Here is a 19,443-nt window from a genome sequence, read left to right on the forward strand (position 1 = left end):
TGAAAAGATCACCTAGTGTTCTTAAAGAACTTCTCTAAAAAAACTATACCAAAATAAACTTCAAAGGCAACCTTTTTGCGTCAGCACTAACAAAGAAGAACCAACACATAAAGAACATATTAACAGAATAACCAAAGAGTAAATTGTCTGAAAGGGGATAAAATGCTCATTAAGAGGTGAGGTCTGTAGTCTGTACAACTACAGGAGACAGACCAAAAATAAACTACAAGTTTCTGTACAACTTCACATGACATAGATAAGGCCAACAAGGTGTTTTTCGACATGTTGACAGTCATATCATGCCGAATATATATACAAAAATACAGTACATTTGTACAGTTTCAGTAACATTTCCTACTCATCGGAGAATAAATATTTAGCAACAGATCCAGAATGTTTGGCTCTTTAATTCATTCAGGCGATCATGTATCGCCTGTTTTCAGGAATCCTTTCCTTCTGTGAACAATGCTGTGGACTTGCATATGGGACAATTGTTCTTCACAATCAACCAATTTGTTACGCACTCTGCATGATATTCATGCCCACAATCGAGAGTCCCCACGTTCTCTTGGTCCTTGTAATCAGACTGAAACAATAGTATATACACGCAGGCCATCAGAGATATTTACTATTCGGTGAGGGGAAAAAGGAGCAACAAAAAGAGTGTAACTTGGATGAATAGCGAAGCTTGTGAACTAACACCATATCACGACACAAACAGAGTAACAAGTACGACGCACACCTTTGGAGGAAATAGACATAGGCCAGAAATATCTTAGAGGCCGTGGCAAGATTGTACAGTACACAACACAAGAAATAGTAAATTTATCCAACTTCTATAGTATGGAAGCTTTGCAAGATTAAGCAAGTCAATAAAAAGGGCGGCCCGGTGCACTAAGCTCCCGCTACGTGCGGAATCCAGGGAAGGGCCGGACCTTAAGGGTCTATTGTACGCAACCTTACCCTGCATTTCTGCAAGAGGTTGTTTCCACGGCTCGAAGGAGGTCACATGGTTGCGCCAAGGCTCCCTTAGATTTAGCAAGGCAATGAAAGCATAAATACCAGTGGTGTGCTTAATGAATTTGAAAAACTAAATGTAACTCAATAAGCTACGGGAATCATCAAAAGTTCCTGGAATCAAGTCACAAGTTGAGTAATTAATGACCCCTCCGAAAAAATGTATTCAAATGTTTCCCATGTCTACCGTAAGTCAGCATAGAGGTAATACCTGGCATATGACACAGAAATCAATCTTGTGATCTGAACATGCAGCACTTTCCAAATTGCAAGGAATTTCCACGGATGAAAATGATCTTGTTTTCAAATGGCTAACAATAACCTCCTCCGATAACCCAGTTTTTGCGGTGCCAATCTGCTCTCCCAATGCAAGAAGCTCCTGGTGTAGGATTTTAAAGGGGACTAAATTTAGTTTCCAGAAGTTACAACTATGTTGGTACCTGAACATTAATAAAGTAGTACTACCTCTGTTTCACTTTGTTTGTCTGTGTTTTGGCTTGGCACGAAATTTAAGAAAATAAAGAGAACTCCAGAAACTTGTGGTCTTAAATTAAAGATAGGTAGAATATACCAAAATGTCTTTTAATCTTGTGCTCTTAAACATGCCATGTGGAAAGTTGAAATTAAAGAGTTGCAAAAAAGGAAAGAGAAGTTCTTTTTGAAACAGACTAAAAAGGAAAGTAAGACAAACAAATTGAAACGGAGAGAGTATATACTAACAAAAAAAGGAAAATGGAGAAATAGCATATACTCATTAACCATCATAAAAAATATAAACCGGTACATACAATTGAGGAGCCTTCAATCTTCCTACCTCGTAAGACATGTGGTCTACGTCCATACGCATCTCTCTGTGCTGATCAACAGAATCACGCACTTCATGGTAGCCAGGAATATCCAGCATTGCCACACCCTACATACAACCACCAAATAAGGATATAAACCGTTATCTTCATTCCATAACTTTTACTGCATTAAATTAGACCATAAATGTGAAAAAAAGTTCCGGAAAGCTGGTAAAACAGAAACATATTTACATCCTCCGGAAGAACTCTCATGTTAGGTAGGTTGTGATGTCTAGTACTTGTTCCAAGCATGAATTCCCCTCGTTGAGGTCTGTACAATCTAAAGCCAGCCGGCGGGAACGGTCTAATATATCTAGACCCTGCCTCTACAAGGGCGAATGGATTGATAGTGCTATCAAACGAGCTACTTGGTAGGTGTCTGTGTGAAGAAGCAGTCATTTGTGGAGGGCGGGTGATAAATTCGGGTCTCACTCCTTGAATATGTGGTGGCAGATGACGAAGGTTTGGGTGCCCTTGAGGAATCGATGGATATACAAAACTAGTCAAACCTCCAGTCCCGTTTGTTACTTGATAACCTCGCACACTGATGTTTCCACCATCTTCACAGCCTTGATTATCACCTGGAATAATAGAAAAAAGCAGAAGAGACGTGCAATCAGTTTAGGAAGTTAACTTGTGGCGCTACAAACAAAGACCTTGAATTTCCCTTGAAAATATAGGGAAGGGCTAAAAAAACTGTCCTAAAGGTGTATAAAGTATAGGAGAGAGATGCAATCATTTCTCAATGGTAACTTTTAAATCAATTAAATTAACCATGCATCAATCCCAAACTCGTTGAATAGCTACACGAATCCTTCAATAATCATTCCACCTTACACAAAGTTAACTTTTAGCATGTAGAATAAATATGAGATGAGTTTTGGAAGAGAATGTGGGGATGGAGAAGGAAAGAATAAGATTTGCTTCCCGTGAATATATCCTTTTAAAATATAGGAATGCAAAAGGAAAGCTCAAATATGCACTGTTCAACTGGGTGACACAGCAGTAGCACATATTAAAACAAAACTTGAAAGAGCACCAACTTTGGTGAACATTAATTTAAGAGAAGAACAGGAGTATTTAGCTGAGCAACTTTTTGCTTTTCTGGGCAAAAAGGACGAAAATAGGGAAAGACATTCATGACTGAAAAAGGAGAAGTTTGACATGAAAATTCCCCAGAAGTTGTATCAATTCAGGAGAGAGCTGGGGGGTGGGGGATGTGGGGGGGGGGGTGTTCCTTGTCTTCTCCTTGAAAGAAAACAAGGCTTTTACTGTTCAAAATTAGGTACAATCTCTCCAAACTTTGAGCCCTAAATATTAACAGTTCGCCCACCCCCTCTATAACTGAACTTGCACATCAATATCTCTCATTTTCGGATAAATTTGGGTGAGCTTCTAGAGGATGAATGCTGAAAATGTCTTGCGATTGAAGTAGCAAGGAAACTCTTCTATCCTACGAAACAAGTTTTCTGCAAATCAGGCAAATAAAGAAGATAAAATGGGTAGTCAAAAGCACGAATTTATCATTAAAGAAAGAACCAGAAACTCATCTCTGGATCCTTTAGCAACGAAACGAAAGCATAGGCTATAATAGATCTCTAAAAGTCAAATAAAAAATGAGTAGAGTGTACCAGGTATATAAGGTAGACGAGCACTATGATTCCAGGCCCATGTTTCAGTCTCCCTAGCACTGCTGTTGAACTGCAAGCCTGACCAATAATTGCCAGGAAACTCACAGGCTTGGCTGACATAGTTCCCTTGAAGCAGATGATTGTTCATACCTCTTGGTGCTCCATCCTCAGTGAATGATAGTGAGCCATTCCCTCTGTATTCAGGTGGTACAAAAGACGCAGCACCCATTGATGCAAGAGGAAAGATGGAGCCCACCAAAGCATGTTGATACTGGAAATTCACAGGGATTCCTTCAGCATTCTTTCTCTTAAACGAGCCTCCGACACCATCTACATAAGGATTGTTCCTTCCATAACTGCCTTCATTAATTCCATGGTTGCCTTGAGAGGGCGCAAATGGAAGCTGCTCATGCTGCCCCTGGTTTACTGGAACCAGGAAATCTCCAGGAGCGGATGGAGCAGCCATGTAATGGTAATAGTGATTTGACGATGAAGCAACGGCTGGGTCAAGATTGGTGGCAGGATGCTGATATTGAAACCCGTCGTACTGCAACTTTCCATAAATTAATGCACCCTCTTGATGGTACTGTGGATGGTGCAAATAGAAATTACCAGCATTTCCAGGAGCTGGTAATATCGCATGAACATTAGGCTGTGGAAAGGTTGCTAAGCTCCTGTAGAAAGCATAAGGCTCCGGTTGAATATCTTGGCTTCTTTGTTCCACTTCCGAATCAGTTATTTGATTGCTATACGACATACTCCTTTGTGCAATGTTATCGAGTTTAATTTAGTGGAGACTGCCTGCTTGGAGAATAATCAGGTGTCATTATACATATTACTTTCTCGTAAATCTATTGTTAAGAGATTGCACAACTTGAGTTCATAGAGGACACAATTTTGGACATTTATTAAAATATATCTATGCCCCAGACCCCACTTTGTGGGATTTCACTGGATATGTTGTTGTTGTTATTAGAATATATCTATGTTCATCTAAATAAGCACAGTTCAATACAACCTAAAATTTATGTTGAGTTTTCGTACTCATGATCTTTGAGTTAAAAAAAAAAACTGATCTTATCTCACAAATCATCACCTATATAGCGCAACTCTGGTTGACTTGCTGCTTAATACAGAACAATATTGGTTGGTCATACCAGTACATGCGGAAATAGACATAAAATTTAAATGAAATGAAGACGGCACACTACTCAAATTTACCTCAAACTACTATTTCTAGGATCACTACTCACAAAGGGTATATTTTCATGATGGCAGACCCAATTGTTTCAAGGGTGATAGTAGAGGTAGGGCATGGATGATAGAGGTAAGTGGTGTACATCATGAACCTGATCAGATCTTGAACATTTTAGTATAGGAAAGTAAAAAACAAAAAAGTGTGCACAACGGAGTGGAGAGAAGCTAGAATTTGGTTGAGACGCGTTCTAAATTATTATCAAAATAGCATCCATGATAATAGTAAATCATTAGAGCACCACACCCAAGGGTGTGGCCTAGTGGTTAATGAAGTGAGTTGAGCACCATGGAGTCTCGTGTTCGAATCCCAAAAAAGACAAAACACTAGGTGAACTTGATTTGAACTTGAAACCTTATAGTTCTCAACCCACTTCATTGACTACTAGGCCACACGCTTAGGTGCATTTAACAAGGCAGAATTTATTTGTATCAAGAAAAGTTGCTTGGCTTCAATATAATGAAGGGCGATTCTCAACGACAAGCACTCTTTTATATTCATTGACTCGATGACCCATTTGAAGCATGCAATCAAAAGATGTCATCAGTTACGCTATCTAAAAAAGTAGGAGTACGATAGAAATAACAATTGAAGATTCTAAATTTATAAATAACATCTTACATATTTGGAATAGTAAAATTCAACCACAATTATAAAGATTGACCCCCCCCCCCCTCAACAATCAAATTTTGTCTGGGTTCAGTTGATTGAAAGTATTACATCACCAATGAACATAACTGCTCATTTAGAAACTAAAATCACCTTCATATACAAGCTTCCATCCAACAGGAAATTAGTGTACCAAATCTGCAATAAATTGTCAGTGTAGATAATAGCAATTATTACTATCCTTAGATATATATGAGACTTATCAGTATTCAATGCATCGACTATGGACAGAATTACCGAAATGAAAAGAGTGACAACCCATTCTGTACGATATTTCAGATATGGTCTCTCCACGAAACATATATTGATCTGTTTATAAAAATAAAGGACAGAGAAATAAATACATCCAGATAATACTTTTTTTTTCTTTTTGATTTCTTTGATAAGTTGGAAACTATATAAAACCCAATCATCAAACATTTATCAGGAATGAGATGCTGCATTTCCATGCACAGTGGAGTAGAAGCTAAAAACATCCCAAAAGACTCTCTATCTTGCAATTTTATAACAACAAGAACCGAACAAATCAAACTATTTAAGTTAATGAAATGAAAGTTAAAAGGTGCTAAGCAAACGAAATTTTCAATTCTTTGTTCAAAATACAGAGAATTCTGAAGCTATAAATCCCTGTCTGAAAATATGACTTAAATTATGACGCTGATACAAGAATCCACAACATTTAGAAAAACTAAAATAGAAATATCAATACATCTATGTTCAAAGGCAAAGGTAGTATAGTAGGGGATGTTCGTTCCTAAAATGTATTCATTTTAATTTTATTTCTTCCTTCTGAACCCAGAAAAGTAACCAAATTATACATATACACACATATCAGCATTATTCAATAGAAGTAATATGAAAGTGATACACAAAAACATGTCATCAACCAATGTTGCTCGGACTCTTCAAAAAACGCCACTAGGTGCTTGTCGGATCCTCCAAAAGTAGTGCATTTTGAAAAATCCGATACACTGGTGTGGCTGCATTTTTTGGAGAGTCTGAGCAACATAGCCATTAATAAAACAAAGGTAACATATGGCAAATCAAAACCAAACCTTTTTAGTATCCGAATTCGTTTCCTTTACAGAGTGTTGCCTCTAACAACAAAGCAGATGATTTTGAGATAACTTTGCTGTTATTAATCTCTGCATATATCAAAACAAAAACAAAAAAGTCTAAAAAGGTCAAAATGGAAAACCCCAAAATCAAAGCAAAATCCAAGCAAACCCCACAAAATTTCTCCAACTGGAACCCAAATGCATTTTTTTTTTCCACTGTGATATCAAGAAAACAAAAAAAAAACATAAAAAGAGTCTAAAAAGGTCAAAATAGAAAACCCCAAATTTAATTTAGCTATAAAAATCACAATCAAAGCAAACCCCACAAAAATTTCTCCAACTGGAAGCCAAATGCATGCATTTTTTTTACTGTGATATCAAGAAAACATAAAAATAATTAAAAAAAAAACATAAAAAAAGGCTAAAAAGGTCAAAATAGAGAACCCCAAATTTGATTTAGCTATAAAAATCACAATCAAAGCATAATCCAAGCAAAACCCACAAAAATTTCTTCATCTGGAAGCTTAATACATGCATTTTTGGCCAAAAAAACATAAAAATTGAAACTTTTTAACTTTGAGAAAAAGATAAAAGGGGCTAACCAGAGTGAAGATTGAATAATACGATGAAGAGAGAAATTTCTGCAAATTGAAGAGAGTAAAGTAAGAAAGAAGTGGATAAAAAGAGCGGAGATTTCAACGGAATTTCACCAATGGTGATTCTTCAAATGCCCTCTTGTGTGATGAGAAAAAAACTTACTATTAATAGTGCTCTTAAAAAAATAATTAATAATATTTTTATCTAAGAATAGATTCTTGGATTTAATTATTTAAATAATAACACCATTATATTTTTTTAAAAAATTGACATTAATAGTAGTGATGGTTATTAATTTAGTTACTAGGATTGTAGCAACCAATAAGATAAAGGTAGAGAGGTATTTAGAATTTCTAACTTGATAAAGTTATTAGTTATTACACTTTTTATATTGATAAAATTAAAATTGGATAGTCAGTTTTTGATTTGTGGATTGATAAGATATTTGAGATTGAATCAGTTAATTAGATTGATTTGATTAACTTTTTATGTTAAAAAGAGATAGTTGTGTGTGTGAGTCACCTTCGTTTAGGCTCAATTGAAAATAAATTCTTTTTGATATAGAATTTTAACTTGATAAGTCAATTTTTGAAGTTATTAATTGATACATTTTCAATATCGATAAAATCAGAATTATATCATTCATTTTTAATTTGCGAGGAACCAAGATCGATGTTTTTTAAAATTATATTTGATCTTGATTCAAAAAGAGGTTGGTTGAGATAAATAGTCTTCTCGCTCTTGATTATAAAGCACCCAAATTTAAAATTGTCAAAACAAATTGAACAAAAGATTTCTCTATTTAAAATAAAAAATAATTATAATTATCATTCTTCCCTTTTTCTTTTCTGAAATCAAGTGAGCAAGCTGAAAGCAAAACCACAACAATAAAACGATAAACAGTCTCAATTGAATATATGAAGGAATCTTAAAGCAATGTTTTTTTAAGATATATTATTTGCTTATTTAAAAAAAAAATATACTTGTCCAATGGACAGTGCAAGGAGAATTAAAATAATAAAAACTCATTAATAAGTCATATAATTAACACATCAGTTATTGCACATGGATGATTTGTTCAAGCTTTACAAAGTACACTAAAAAATAATTATTTAATTTAGTGATAAAGCGTAGAAATTTACGACATTCTTGATCAGTCGATTATAAAATACATCAAGATAAAAAAATTCATATTTTAGATTGTTTCTGTTGCTTCTTAAATAATTTTAGTACGTTATAATTTTTAAATTAACTTTACTTTATATATTTCTTTCCTTTTTTAGGGGAGGTGCTTTTTCATGTATCAATATTCGATCTAAATTAATTTGAATCATTATCATGCACATCCATATTAATAAGAGGCTGAAAGCATGCATCTCTTCGTTGACGTGCTTGATTCATGCACAAATATTCTTTTATTGCCAATTTATTCATACGTCAATAAAAAAATTATTTTCAAATAAGTGAGACTAAACATAAATAAATTACTGATGATGTCATTAAATATTTGACAAATAAAAAAATATGTCTTTTTTTAATAAGAGTAAAAATAAAAATATGCCATATAAATCGATATAAAAAAGTATAAGACCACTTTTAATATGACTAAGAAATTCATACTGACACGAAACTTCACATCTAATGTCATTACATATTTTGGTGATATGAAGAATGCGATCGAAGAGGCTATATATTATTACGATCCAAATAGAAATAGAAAAAAATCTCACAAAGCCAAGATATAAAATATCTCGTGAACAAATTTCAAATTTCCAATAGATTTTTTTGCTGCTATAAATAAAATGCTATTATATTAAAAAAAAGTAATAAATATAACATACAATGAAAAATTAATTTCAAGAAAAAATTGGTCATTATATCAAAAAGAAATTACACTATTTTAATTCTAAAAAGGGAAAAAAGAAAAATATAAAAAGGGAGAAAATACTTAACAGAGTGTAATCCAGATTTTTCGATCTCCCTTTTCTCTCTCACGGCGTTTGATCCTCTTCGCAAATTCTACCCTCCGCCGTCTTCCGCCGGCCGGCCGGTGGTAGGGTCAGTTGCTAGCTGAGTTTTGTATTGTTCTGTATTACATCAATCCGGTAGCAGATGGGAAGGCCGCCGAGTAACGGAGGTCCTTCTTTCCGTTTCAACCCTGCAGAGGTTAATACAATTTTTTTCCCTCAATTGGATAATTAGTACTGATTTTGTGCTTTGTATGAAGTTTATTTTGTGTATTTTTTGCTGGTGATTGTTCTTTTGCTGGTGTTCACCTTTACTGTTTTTCATTATGCAATTTGTAGTTGCAGAAAATTGGGATTCTCACATTAAGGTTTCTGTTTTTTGTCTAATTAGACTGTATTGTACTACATTCTTAGTCCCTGTGCAGTACAATAAACAAAAAATACATGCTTTTGTTGAGTTACAACAACGACGACAAAGTTATCTGGTACCTGCCAGTGGGAGGTAGCAGGTATCTTGTGGAATTAGTCGAACTGCACCAAAGTTGGCACAGACTTGGGATTCTCACATTAGCTATTACTCATTTTGTATTTTATATGCATTTTATTTATATATTCTTGCTCGTGATTGTTCTTTTACCCGATTGGTGTTTACCTTTATTATCTTCATTATGCATTTTGTAGTTGCTGAGACTTAGGTTTTTCACATTAATTATTACTGCTTTTTTGTTTTATATGCAGTTGAGTTATGTATTCTTGCTCGTGATTGGTCTTTCTGCCCGTTTGGTGTTTACCTTTACTATCTTTCATTATGCAATTTGTAGTTGCAGAGAATTGGGATTCTCACATTGAGGTTTCTCTTGTATGTCTACTTAGACTGTCTTGTACTACATTCTTAGCCTTTGTGCAGTAGAATAAACAAACTACATGCTTTTGTTGAGTTATTTTTTTTTTCCGGAAGTAGTCGTTCTAAGTGGAGTATGAGTCCTTGTGGGGAGGTTTTAAAAGTCTTCCAAATATATGTAGTTTATAGGCCGAGCTGAGAATCACAAAGATGAGCAATGGACTGGTTGCACACTGTGATCTTTTTGGGTAGAACAATATAAAATTTATCTTTGTGGAAAAGGATAAGGAGTACATTAATGAGTATAAGATATCTTTTTATTAGAAAACTAGGAAGCATAAGTTAACCCAGTAAATAAATACGTAAGTATGAAACACTATTCTAACGATGCTTCTATATGTTGCAAGTCTGGTAGTGTCACCCAGATATGCCACTACCATTGTTCTTTCTACCTTTCCCTAGGTCAGTGTATGTGAGACATCCTTGTAAAGAGGGTAAGGAATTTGATAGTGATGCTTGTCTATTTGTCTAGGGGCTCCACTCTTGTTCCTTTATCCTCTTTTGCTTTCTTTTTCTCCAATTTCCCTCATTCGTTAGTTTTAGTCTTCAACGAACTAGTAAATTGAAAGGAATTTGGAATGCAAGTTATTCGAGTAATGGAGTACAAGAGTAGGGGTTCATCTGAATGTGGTCATGCGATGCTGCTTTAGGGCTTTGAAGGGAGTCATGAGAAAAAGAGTGTCGCCTCTGACATAGATATATTACCGAAGAGGGAAGAAATTAAGCCTGATAACTTAAATTCTAGCACGCACATCATTCAATCTAAGGATCTAGGGTTTCATTTGAAATCATTGCAGTCAAATCACAGAAACATGTAGAAAATCTGGAGGAAGATAGGGGTGCACTAGGATGGGGGTTAAGTTGGAGCTTGACACAGTGTTGTGAAAGGCGATCGTCTCGTCGCCAATGGCGAGAGGAGTGGCAAGGCGACCCTTCATCGCCTATTAGCTTTGTGGCGAGACAATCTTCAAAAGGCGATATCATGGCGACAATGGTGACAAAAGCAAGAAAGGCGTCGCCTTTTGTATCTTTTTTAAAAAGGTGACCACTTTAGGGTTTTAAAAGTTAAAAGGTAATTTTAGGGTTCTTCTTTTCCGAATTTGCAAAGTTGCACTCTAAGACTACGACTGAGACTCTTCTCCGGCGACCAGCCAGACTTTTCCGGCGACTCCAAAGTCCAACTTATATGTATTTCTTCCTTTCTTCTTCAGATTTTCCTCTGTTTCTTTTTCCTTCTTCTTCTTCAGAAGACTTCAGAATTACTTCTACCTCTTTTTATGTCATTGTTTTGATTTGTTCCGTATTTTCCTCATTGAAGTTCTAAACTTTTAGTATGTACTATCTATTTTCAGTTTTTGAATTGAAATATTTGCTAATATGTTATCGGTATTGAGATTATGATTACTTATATATGCAATTAAATATTTTATTTTTTGGTATTAATTGACGCCGCACTTAATAAAGGCGAGCGCCTCGCCGCTCGTCTCGCCTTGTGGCGAGGCAGACCCTTGTCGCCTTTCGCCGTCCAAAACACTGGCCCTGACATTTCATATTGATTGGGTGTTAGGAAAGGTGTCTCACTCACCCTTGGCTTTCGATGTTCTCTTTTGTTTCTTAACTAAAGCAAAGATACTAAGGTGCTACAGAGCGATCAAATTAAACTAAACTCCATTATTACTAGCAATTATGAGTAAGTTTTGTTCATTTCAACTCTGATGTTTAAATGAACATATAAATGCCAGTGCATTTGTAGTTTATAATAGCTCCATTATTACTAGCCACTGTGAGTAGTTCATTAAATTCCAAAGAAGCTTCTCATAAACAAAAGATAACAGCTGGAGGGAGCAACCAAATGAAAAAAAGCCAACCTACCTAATTCTACTTCAGAATGTCCAGTTCTCCAAATTACAGTACAGTTTCCTTCTTGCTTGAAGCTTGACTTGACCTGTACTTTATTCTATCTTCCTTCTCAGTGAGAACTATCTCTGAAATAGACTTGACTATATCAACTACTACAATTATTTGGTGTTTCCAAAAGTTCACATGATTTCTTAGTATCACACCTCCCCTACAACAGAAGCACTAGATTTAGATATGAAATAACATTATGACTAAGATAGACGACATTACTTACTGAAAAGAAGTCTTAGTCAGATGTTCCCTGATCAAGTGTATATACTAGAGAAATGGAGGTAATCATCTAATAAGTATATGGAATATGGAGTTGTCTAGAAATAAAACTGCAGGAAAGTCCTCTTAATTACTTATGCCCCTTGTCGCTATACGGCCTACCAATCCTTTTTTACACTAGTTATTAGTATCCTTTCATATAATGCTCATTCCTTTTGCTATTTCAGTTGCCTTCCATGATAGGCACCCTTTGATGTCCTTGTCAACATGAGATGTTTTTCGTCAATTCATGAGTTTGATAGTTTTAAAGTAACCACAGAGAAAAATGTATGCCATAGAAGCTTTCGTACTTGTCGTACATCCTTCCCTTTTTCAATGATTGTATTCAACCGTTTCAAACATGTGGACCTTACAGCTCAATTGTACTGTCCACAGTAGTTGTATCTGATAACTTTCACAGTAAGATATAGAATCTAGTTGAAAACCTTGGTAAATTTGTCAAATGTTGCAGGTAGCTGAGATGGAAGCTATATTGCAAGCTCATAATATCACAATGCCGGCTCGTGAAGTTCTTGTAGATCTTGCTGAAAAGTTTAGGTATGTTGTTAATGTGCCAAATATTTAGAGTTACTCCTTTGATTTACATGCTCAAAGTTGGGATGGTAATGTCCATACTTCCGTGTAGTTCTTCAGCGGAGAGATCTGGAAAATTTGTGGTTCAAATGAAACAAGTAAGAGGCTTTTTATTTTTTGCACCGTAATAGCTTATGATCAAATGAAAATGCTTTTCATAACTGTGACTATTTATCTTGTACCTAAAATTATGGAAGTGATGTCATAGGTTTGGAACTGGTTCCAGAATAGACGATATGCTATTAGAGCAAAAACAGCTAAGAGTCCTGGTAGATATATTGCCCATCCAACTCCTCAAAGTGATCCAGCTGCAGTAAAAGCTCCTGCAAAATTGAGTGCCTCACCTATGCCTCACAGTGATCCAGCTGCAGGAAGAATTATGCCCCAAGCCCCTCAACCTATACCTTCTCCTCAAGGTAGAATTTGAAATTTCGCACCATGTTTCAAAACAGTCACAGATTTTCTTATGCTTTATTTATGATTAGCAAGAGTCTTATATATTCAGTTTTCACTATTCTTCCTTAACTTGTCCTACTTGTGTTAGCTACAATGAGAACAATGCCCCAGGCACCTCAATCTCTGCCTGCTCCATCAGGTACAATCCTTGAACAATATTCTTATGGTTTCTTGTTTTTGCAAAGAGTCTTCTTGGTGATCCTTTCCAATGGGTACTAACTTATGTCTGTCTTTCACAATTTAGCATTTATTGTTGTTGCATATTACCTCAAACTACTATTATGTAGGCTCTCTACTTTTTGATATACTTTTTTTGATGAAGTAAGTGGTTTATTATTTTCACAAAAGCATCAAGAAGATGCATAGTTGCAAAAGTTGAGGAAATATCAGCTCATATAAAGATAACAAAAAACCTATCATGAGACTAAACAGCTGACAAGATCCAAAAACCTATCATAGAATTAAAAAGCTGACAAAATCCAGAAGAGAGTCTGGGTTAAATACAGGGGTAAGATTAACCCAACTAAAGAGAGTAATCAGACATCTGTTCTTAGGATCAACTTTTTCATCTCTTTCTCACAGAACCGGACAGCGAATTTCTTCGGATTTTACTCGAAGGCAGTTGAAATACCATCAAAACATCTTTGGTTCCTTTCCGACCATAAGCACCACAAAATACAAGCAGGGACCACAGACCAGGTTCTTCTGATGGCCTTTCCAACTTTCCAAGAGCTCCTCCAGACAAAGACTTCCCTGATAGTGTGAGGCATAGGCCTTTGCAAACCAAAAAGATTACCTTTTTGGTAATACTACTTGCATACAGGGTTTTCTTAGCCTAAAACATTAATAAAAAACATTACCTTATCACGAAAAAAATAAGATCACATCATTTCACTAATCTATAATTTTGAGCAATGTGTCTTTATGTCTGGTTATATCTATTACTTTCTGTACTTCGATTACTCTATTTTATCTGTGTCGCTTTCGTTATTTGCTTTCCCATATCGCTTTGAACTTCTTAGCCTTATCTGACCTCTTTTTATGCTTCTATTGAGCCGAGGGTCTCTCGAAAACAACCGTCCTACCTTGGTAGGAGTAAGGTCTGCGTACACTTTACCCTCCCCAGACACCACGTTGTGGGATTTCACTGGGTTGTTGTTGTTGTTGTTGTTGTCTTTATGTCTGGTTATCCTATTCTGTGGCCTTCAAATGTGGAAGTGTGCTCATTTCACCAGTCTTAACTTGATCTGGAGGGAGCAGAAGTATTCAATAGTAATATCTTTTTTGATACTTTTGATAGTGTAATGTGCTAAAAGTATGGTGTAGGCATTACAGTGCTTAAGCTATATCTTGAGCTTCTTGGTATCCACCATTATCTTGAATTAATCTCCGCTAGCTGAGAAGATACTGCTTTCGGATTTGGAGTTCTGTACGTCGGCAGAGTTATTATAACTGTTGAGAAAGATGTCGTGACTTTGATCCTGAGTTGGGTTTTATTACAGTAAATTCATGTCAACCTGCAATTATGGGAGGAACTATGTGGAGGCGTGGGGTGCCATGGCACCCGGACGCTTCCGTTGAAATTCTGTATATATATGTATATATGTATAGCATATATGTTAAATATTCTCCGTGCCACCTGTAGATCATAGAGAGTAGAATGTGGCAGCAGCAGATGGTCAAATCTTTATCCCTTAGCATGCGAGTTCGATTCCAGAGTGACGTGCTCATTTAGAAGTATTTTTTTATGCTGTGTTTTTGCCTTTTGGTTCTGTTGTAAACAATATTCATGTCCAATGGGTCTCGAACCCACAATCGCTTGATTTAAGTCAAGCACATTATCCATTAGGCCATGAGAGCTTTAAATATTGTTTCTAGTACTCAATTCATTTATAAAAGGAGGTCAGCAAAATTAATAAAAGAGAAAGGTCAACAAAATTAAGTTAAAAAACTTTAACAACTAAATGTATGTGTGGGTAATTCTTCAGCCTCATTATATTTTGTTTATTACATAAAGTGTGAAGTATTTATATTATATAAATAATTATGTCATCATTGAATTTTTTAGGAATATAAAAACTTGTCGAGTACAATTATAAATGAATAATTTATATTTATGATATTACTAATATATATTGTTGAAAGTTTTTTCCTTTGTGCTAAGTAGTCATATTTTTTTTGTTTGATTGATTTTTTTGTATAAATTGAAAAGGCGAATGACTTAGATCGAACTCCAAAATTGATCAAACCAATCAAGTGTTTTCTCTATGTAGGCCTTGTAAATAAGAGCTTGGTGTGGCACTCGTAACCTTCAAATCTTGGATCTGCCTCTGCCTGCAATGAAATAATTGGAGGAGGTTACCTGTGAATCGCCGTAATACTGTTAGCTAGCTGAGTTTTTTCTCTGTAATAAGTTCCAGATTTCCCAAAATGGAGATAATTAATTACAATAAATATCTAGATCTACCAATGTGAGGTTCCTCTGTGGTTTATAGACGAGCAGATTGGTGCCTGGAAACACATAGAGTTCACTGGTTTTGATCTTCCGAAGATGGGTGATTAGATTTGGCTGTTTCAAGATGAGTAAGGAATATCTCATCACTAGGAGTTTAGTTGTGGTCTCATTAGAAAGTACTTCAACAATGGTATTATGGAAAATAGTGGCTGAATCACTACCCTTGTTGATAAAATGATGAACAAGAAATATGGCTAAATTTCAAGTTCTGTAATCAAATATAATTCTGCAAAATTTGTAGGTTCCTTTTGCTCGTTTTTCCTGTCTCTCTCATAAAATGAACTGTTTCCTTTTAAATATATATTTCTTTCAAGTCATAACCTAACTTCACGTATTCTACTTATTTTTTAGTGGCAGTGCAAAGTGTGGGCAGGAGTGCTTCAGATAACACTCAAATGGAGTTCGAAGCTAAATCTGCAAGAGATGGTGCATGGTTCGTCTTTTAAGTCGTTCAATACATTTATGCCTGGCTAGATCATTTGCTTAATCTCCATTTTCTTTTTATCTCAATAGCTAGTAATTATAGATTAATGATATTATCCTTCCTTAGGTATGACGTAGCAAGCTTCCTGTCACATAGATCTGTGGAGAATGGTGATCCGGTAATTCTCAGAGTTACATATCTAAGGTTTCATGAAAGAAATTATTTGTTAGCCTGCTTGGTAGTTTAATTTCTATTGATGCATAGAATCATCTTTTTGCTCTCTTTTACCTGTGAAGTTTGCCATTGATTGTTAAGGCAAGATTAGCCCTCTTATTTTTTCAGAAATCAGGAAGCACATAATTGGCTCTTTTTTATTTCATTGATTGTTAAAGGCAAGATTAGCTATCTTATTTTTTCAGAATTCAGGAAATTCAGGATTGGCTCTTTTCTAGCTTCCTTTTCCAGGCCCTCTGTAGCATACATGGCCTTTTCGTCTGATGTTGAGGGTTCATACTACAAACTATGTTTTAGTCTGGAATATGCTCCAAAAACCTGAGTCTACCTCCCTGAAGTTGTTTCATTTATCATGTGCATATCTTCTTTGTCCAGTCTGTTTTACCTCATCTCTTTTTTTCCTTTCTTAATGATGATAAACTTCTGATTTCAGGAAGTCTTGGTTCGGTTTGCGGGGTTTGGAGCAGAGGAGGATGAATGGGTAAATGTACGTCTGCACGTAAGACAGCGATCTCTGCCATGTGAATCATCGGAATGTGTTGCAGTTCTCCCTGGCGATCTGATTCTTTGCTTCCAGGTACATTTTATTATGGGTCAAATGTTAAAGCTAAACATACCAAATTCTCATCATTTAGCTAAGGCTCTAATAATTTTCAGGAAGGGAAAGAGCAGGCTCTGTACTATGATGCACATGTCCTTGATGCTCAAAGACGCAGACATGATGTGAGAGGTTGCCGTTGTCGGTTTCTGGTTCGTTACGACCATGATCAGTCTGAGGTATTCAATTATATCCTTTTTCCTTCTAATTTTCTGCTTTCATCTCAATACTCAAGGCCTCATTTTTCATGAATGTATTTCAGATTTCTAACTATTTTGAGTTTCCCCAGACCCCACTTGTAGGGTTACACTGGCTGTGTTTGTTGTTTACGTAAAAATTGTCCTGATCTTATAACAAACAAAGAAGGTATTGTTTATAAGGAACAAACAATTTTAGCTGTAAATAAGCATAAATAGTCGGACTACTCATTAAAAAATGGTTGTTCCTCGTAGATTTGGTAACTGCTGTTTACTGACTGGTTATTATCTTTTTATGTGCTCTTAAAATGTTAAAAAACATTCACGAAAATTTAGCATTTCTCCTGCTTTTAGCCTAACGATTTTGGAGCCGAACTATATTATGCTGCAGCCATGTGTTGGGTTTTTGAATATTCAGGTTGCATTTTCATACTTAATGGTCCCAATAGCTAGCTGAAAGTCTTTTCACTGTTATCCATTCCTGGTTATTTTAGAATATATCCGAGCCTTCTAAGATGCAGCAATATTCGGTTGCTCCTCTCTTCTTTCTACTTAGAGGACCACATCAGTTTGAAGTAAAAAGAGACTTCAAAACTTTTAGGTTGCCAGTCTTGATGCTTGCTCACATATCAGTTGGTTCTTTCACGAACTTGTACTATGGAGGGGGGTACACCATCTCTACCTTTCGTTGTTGGTCATTTATGTGTGAAACATCTAGTTTTCATCCATGGTGTTTGTTAGAACACTGAAAACATTTTCTATTGTCAAGGATACACATCACATCATTGTCTTCAGTTAGTATAATCCACTTGTCTTTTCCTATCTAGGAAATTGTTCCTCTGCGGAAGGTTTGTCGTCGGCCTGAAACTGATTATAGGTTGCTGCAACTAAATGCTGATTCTGTGAAGCAGCAGAAAATAGGTAATGACCCTACAACAGGCAATACTACGAAGGTCTACCCTCCAGCTGATGCACCACAGAAAGCCCAAACCGAATCAAGGATAAAACTAGCTGAACAAACACAAAAGCAGCCTGCACCGGAGTACACCATAAAGCACGAACCCGATGTGGCTCCTATGCTGCAAAAACCTAGTACTGATTCTCTAACAGGAAATACTTTGGCAGAAACAACACCCAAGCTTATGGAAGAAATGAGAGAGAAGCCTGTAGCCGAAACAGCAGAGGCACCTCAGGAAGAAAAAAGAGAGATGCCTCCGGCAGAAATAACAAACAAAGCACCAGCAGAAACACCAGAGCAGCCTCCTGCTGAAACAACTCCTAAGCCTACGGCTGCTTCTTCATCGAAGCCAGCTGAAGCAACAGAGGAGCCACCTGCTGAAACAACTCCTAAGCTTCCTGCTACTTCTACATCGAAGCCAGCTGAAGTAACACAGGAGCCACCTGCTGAAACAACTCTTAAACCTCCAGCTGCATCAACATCGAAGCCAGATGAAGCACCAGAGCAGCCTCCCGCTGAAACAACTCCTGAACCTCCAGCTGCTTCAACATCAAACCCAGATGAAGCACCAAAGGAGCCTCCTGCTGAACCAACTTCTGCAGAGGAACCTCTGGATGATTCAACATCAAATCCAGCTGAAGCATCAGAGGAGCCTCCTGCTGATTCAACATCAATGCCAGTCGATGCACCAGAGGAGCAGCCCAAGGCAAAGGAGCATGTGGATTCTGGGGCACCCACAGCTTCCACTGATCAGGAGGACAATGCACCTGTATAAGCAAATCCTTATCGCCAAAAGTTATAAAATTGCTAGTGTAGCCAACATTACGAAGTTAGATTCCTATAGGGAAAGGAAGCCCAGGGGTGGGGGAGCCGGGTTAGAAACTTATTCTCGCGCATCCTTCCTTCCCTTGTGTGCTGTTAAAAGCATGAATCGCACAAGGGACTTTACTAATGGCTCCGATAGATCAGTGATAGTCTTGTGGAATATTTAGATCTTCACCTCCAACTGAAAACTCTAATTTTATCGTCTCATCAAATACTATTCTATTTGTACTGCATGAATTTTACTTGCGTCTAGGCTACAGCTGCTGATTATGTGTTTAGTATTACCAGAAGAAAATGTAAAAGAAGTTTCTTATGATATTGCTCATTATAGTTCCGTGATTTTTAGAATAAAATGTCTGCAAGCATTCTATATTTCTTCACTTAAAACTCGAACCAGCTAGCCTTTTCGGAATAGGAATGCCCTCAGTTCTTGCTGTTCTTTAGTCTTCTTAGGATGATTTTCTATTCTCGAGAAATGGTTTGCTTCGTTTGAGTTGTCGTCACTTAATGCATGTAGGGGGGCTTTAGGCTCT

At 36.3% G+C, this 19,443-nt stretch overlaps 2 protein-coding genes across 7 annotated transcripts; one reads left to right on the top strand and one right to left on the bottom strand.

Moving 5' to 3' along the window:
• Positions 1-143: 143 nt before the first annotated feature.
• Positions 144-7,207, bottom strand: LOC129876269 (probable E3 ubiquitin-protein ligase ZFP1). 5 transcript variants are annotated; one of them, XM_055951657.1, is made up of 9 exons: positions 7,078-7,207; positions 6,473-6,562; positions 5,655-5,726; positions 5,511-5,555; positions 3,494-4,294; positions 2,055-2,443; positions 1,832-1,930; positions 1,229-1,396; positions 144-586 (listed from the first exon to the last, which is right to left on the bottom strand). In XM_055951657.1, exons 5-9 carry the CDS (start codon positions 4,248-4,250, stop codon positions 440-442), a joined length of 1,560 nt encoding a protein of 519 aa, XP_055807632.1. In that variant the 5' UTR covers positions 4,251-4,294; positions 5,511-5,555; positions 5,655-5,726; positions 6,473-6,562; positions 7,078-7,207; the 3' UTR covers positions 144-439. The 5 variants fall into 5 exon arrangements, with proteins under 5 accessions (XP_055807632.1, XP_055807633.1, XP_055807629.1 ...); XM_055951658.1 differs by lacking the exons at positions 5,511-5,555; positions 5,655-5,726 and adding an exon at positions 4,715-4,842; XM_055951654.1 differs by lacking the exon at positions 5,655-5,726.
• A 1,829-nt stretch (positions 7,208-9,036) lies between these two features.
• On the top strand, positions 9,037-19,147 carry LOC129876266 (protein SAWADEE HOMEODOMAIN HOMOLOG 2). Of its 2 annotated transcripts, XM_055951650.1 has the most exons (10): positions 9,037-9,238; positions 12,582-12,667; positions 12,756-12,801; positions 12,912-13,119; positions 13,248-13,298; positions 16,026-16,107; positions 16,225-16,276; positions 16,766-16,909; positions 16,990-17,109; positions 17,955-19,147. In XM_055951650.1, the coding sequence occupies exons 1-10, from the start codon at positions 9,185-9,187 to the stop codon at positions 18,858-18,860; spliced, it is 1,749 nt and encodes a 582-aa protein (XP_055807625.1). In that variant the 5' UTR covers positions 9,037-9,184; the 3' UTR covers positions 18,861-19,147. The 2 variants fall into 2 exon arrangements, with proteins under 2 accessions (XP_055807625.1, XP_055807626.1); XM_055951651.1 differs by lacking the exon at positions 13,248-13,298.
• The last annotated feature ends 296 nt before the right edge of the window (positions 19,148-19,443 follow it).

The sequence above is a fragment of the Solanum dulcamara genome, chromosome 12, assembly GCF_947179165.1.
Source record: "Solanum dulcamara chromosome 12, daSolDulc1.2, whole genome shotgun sequence".
In the NCBI taxonomy this organism is placed as follows: domain Eukaryota; kingdom Viridiplantae; phylum Streptophyta; class Magnoliopsida; order Solanales; family Solanaceae; genus Solanum; species Solanum dulcamara.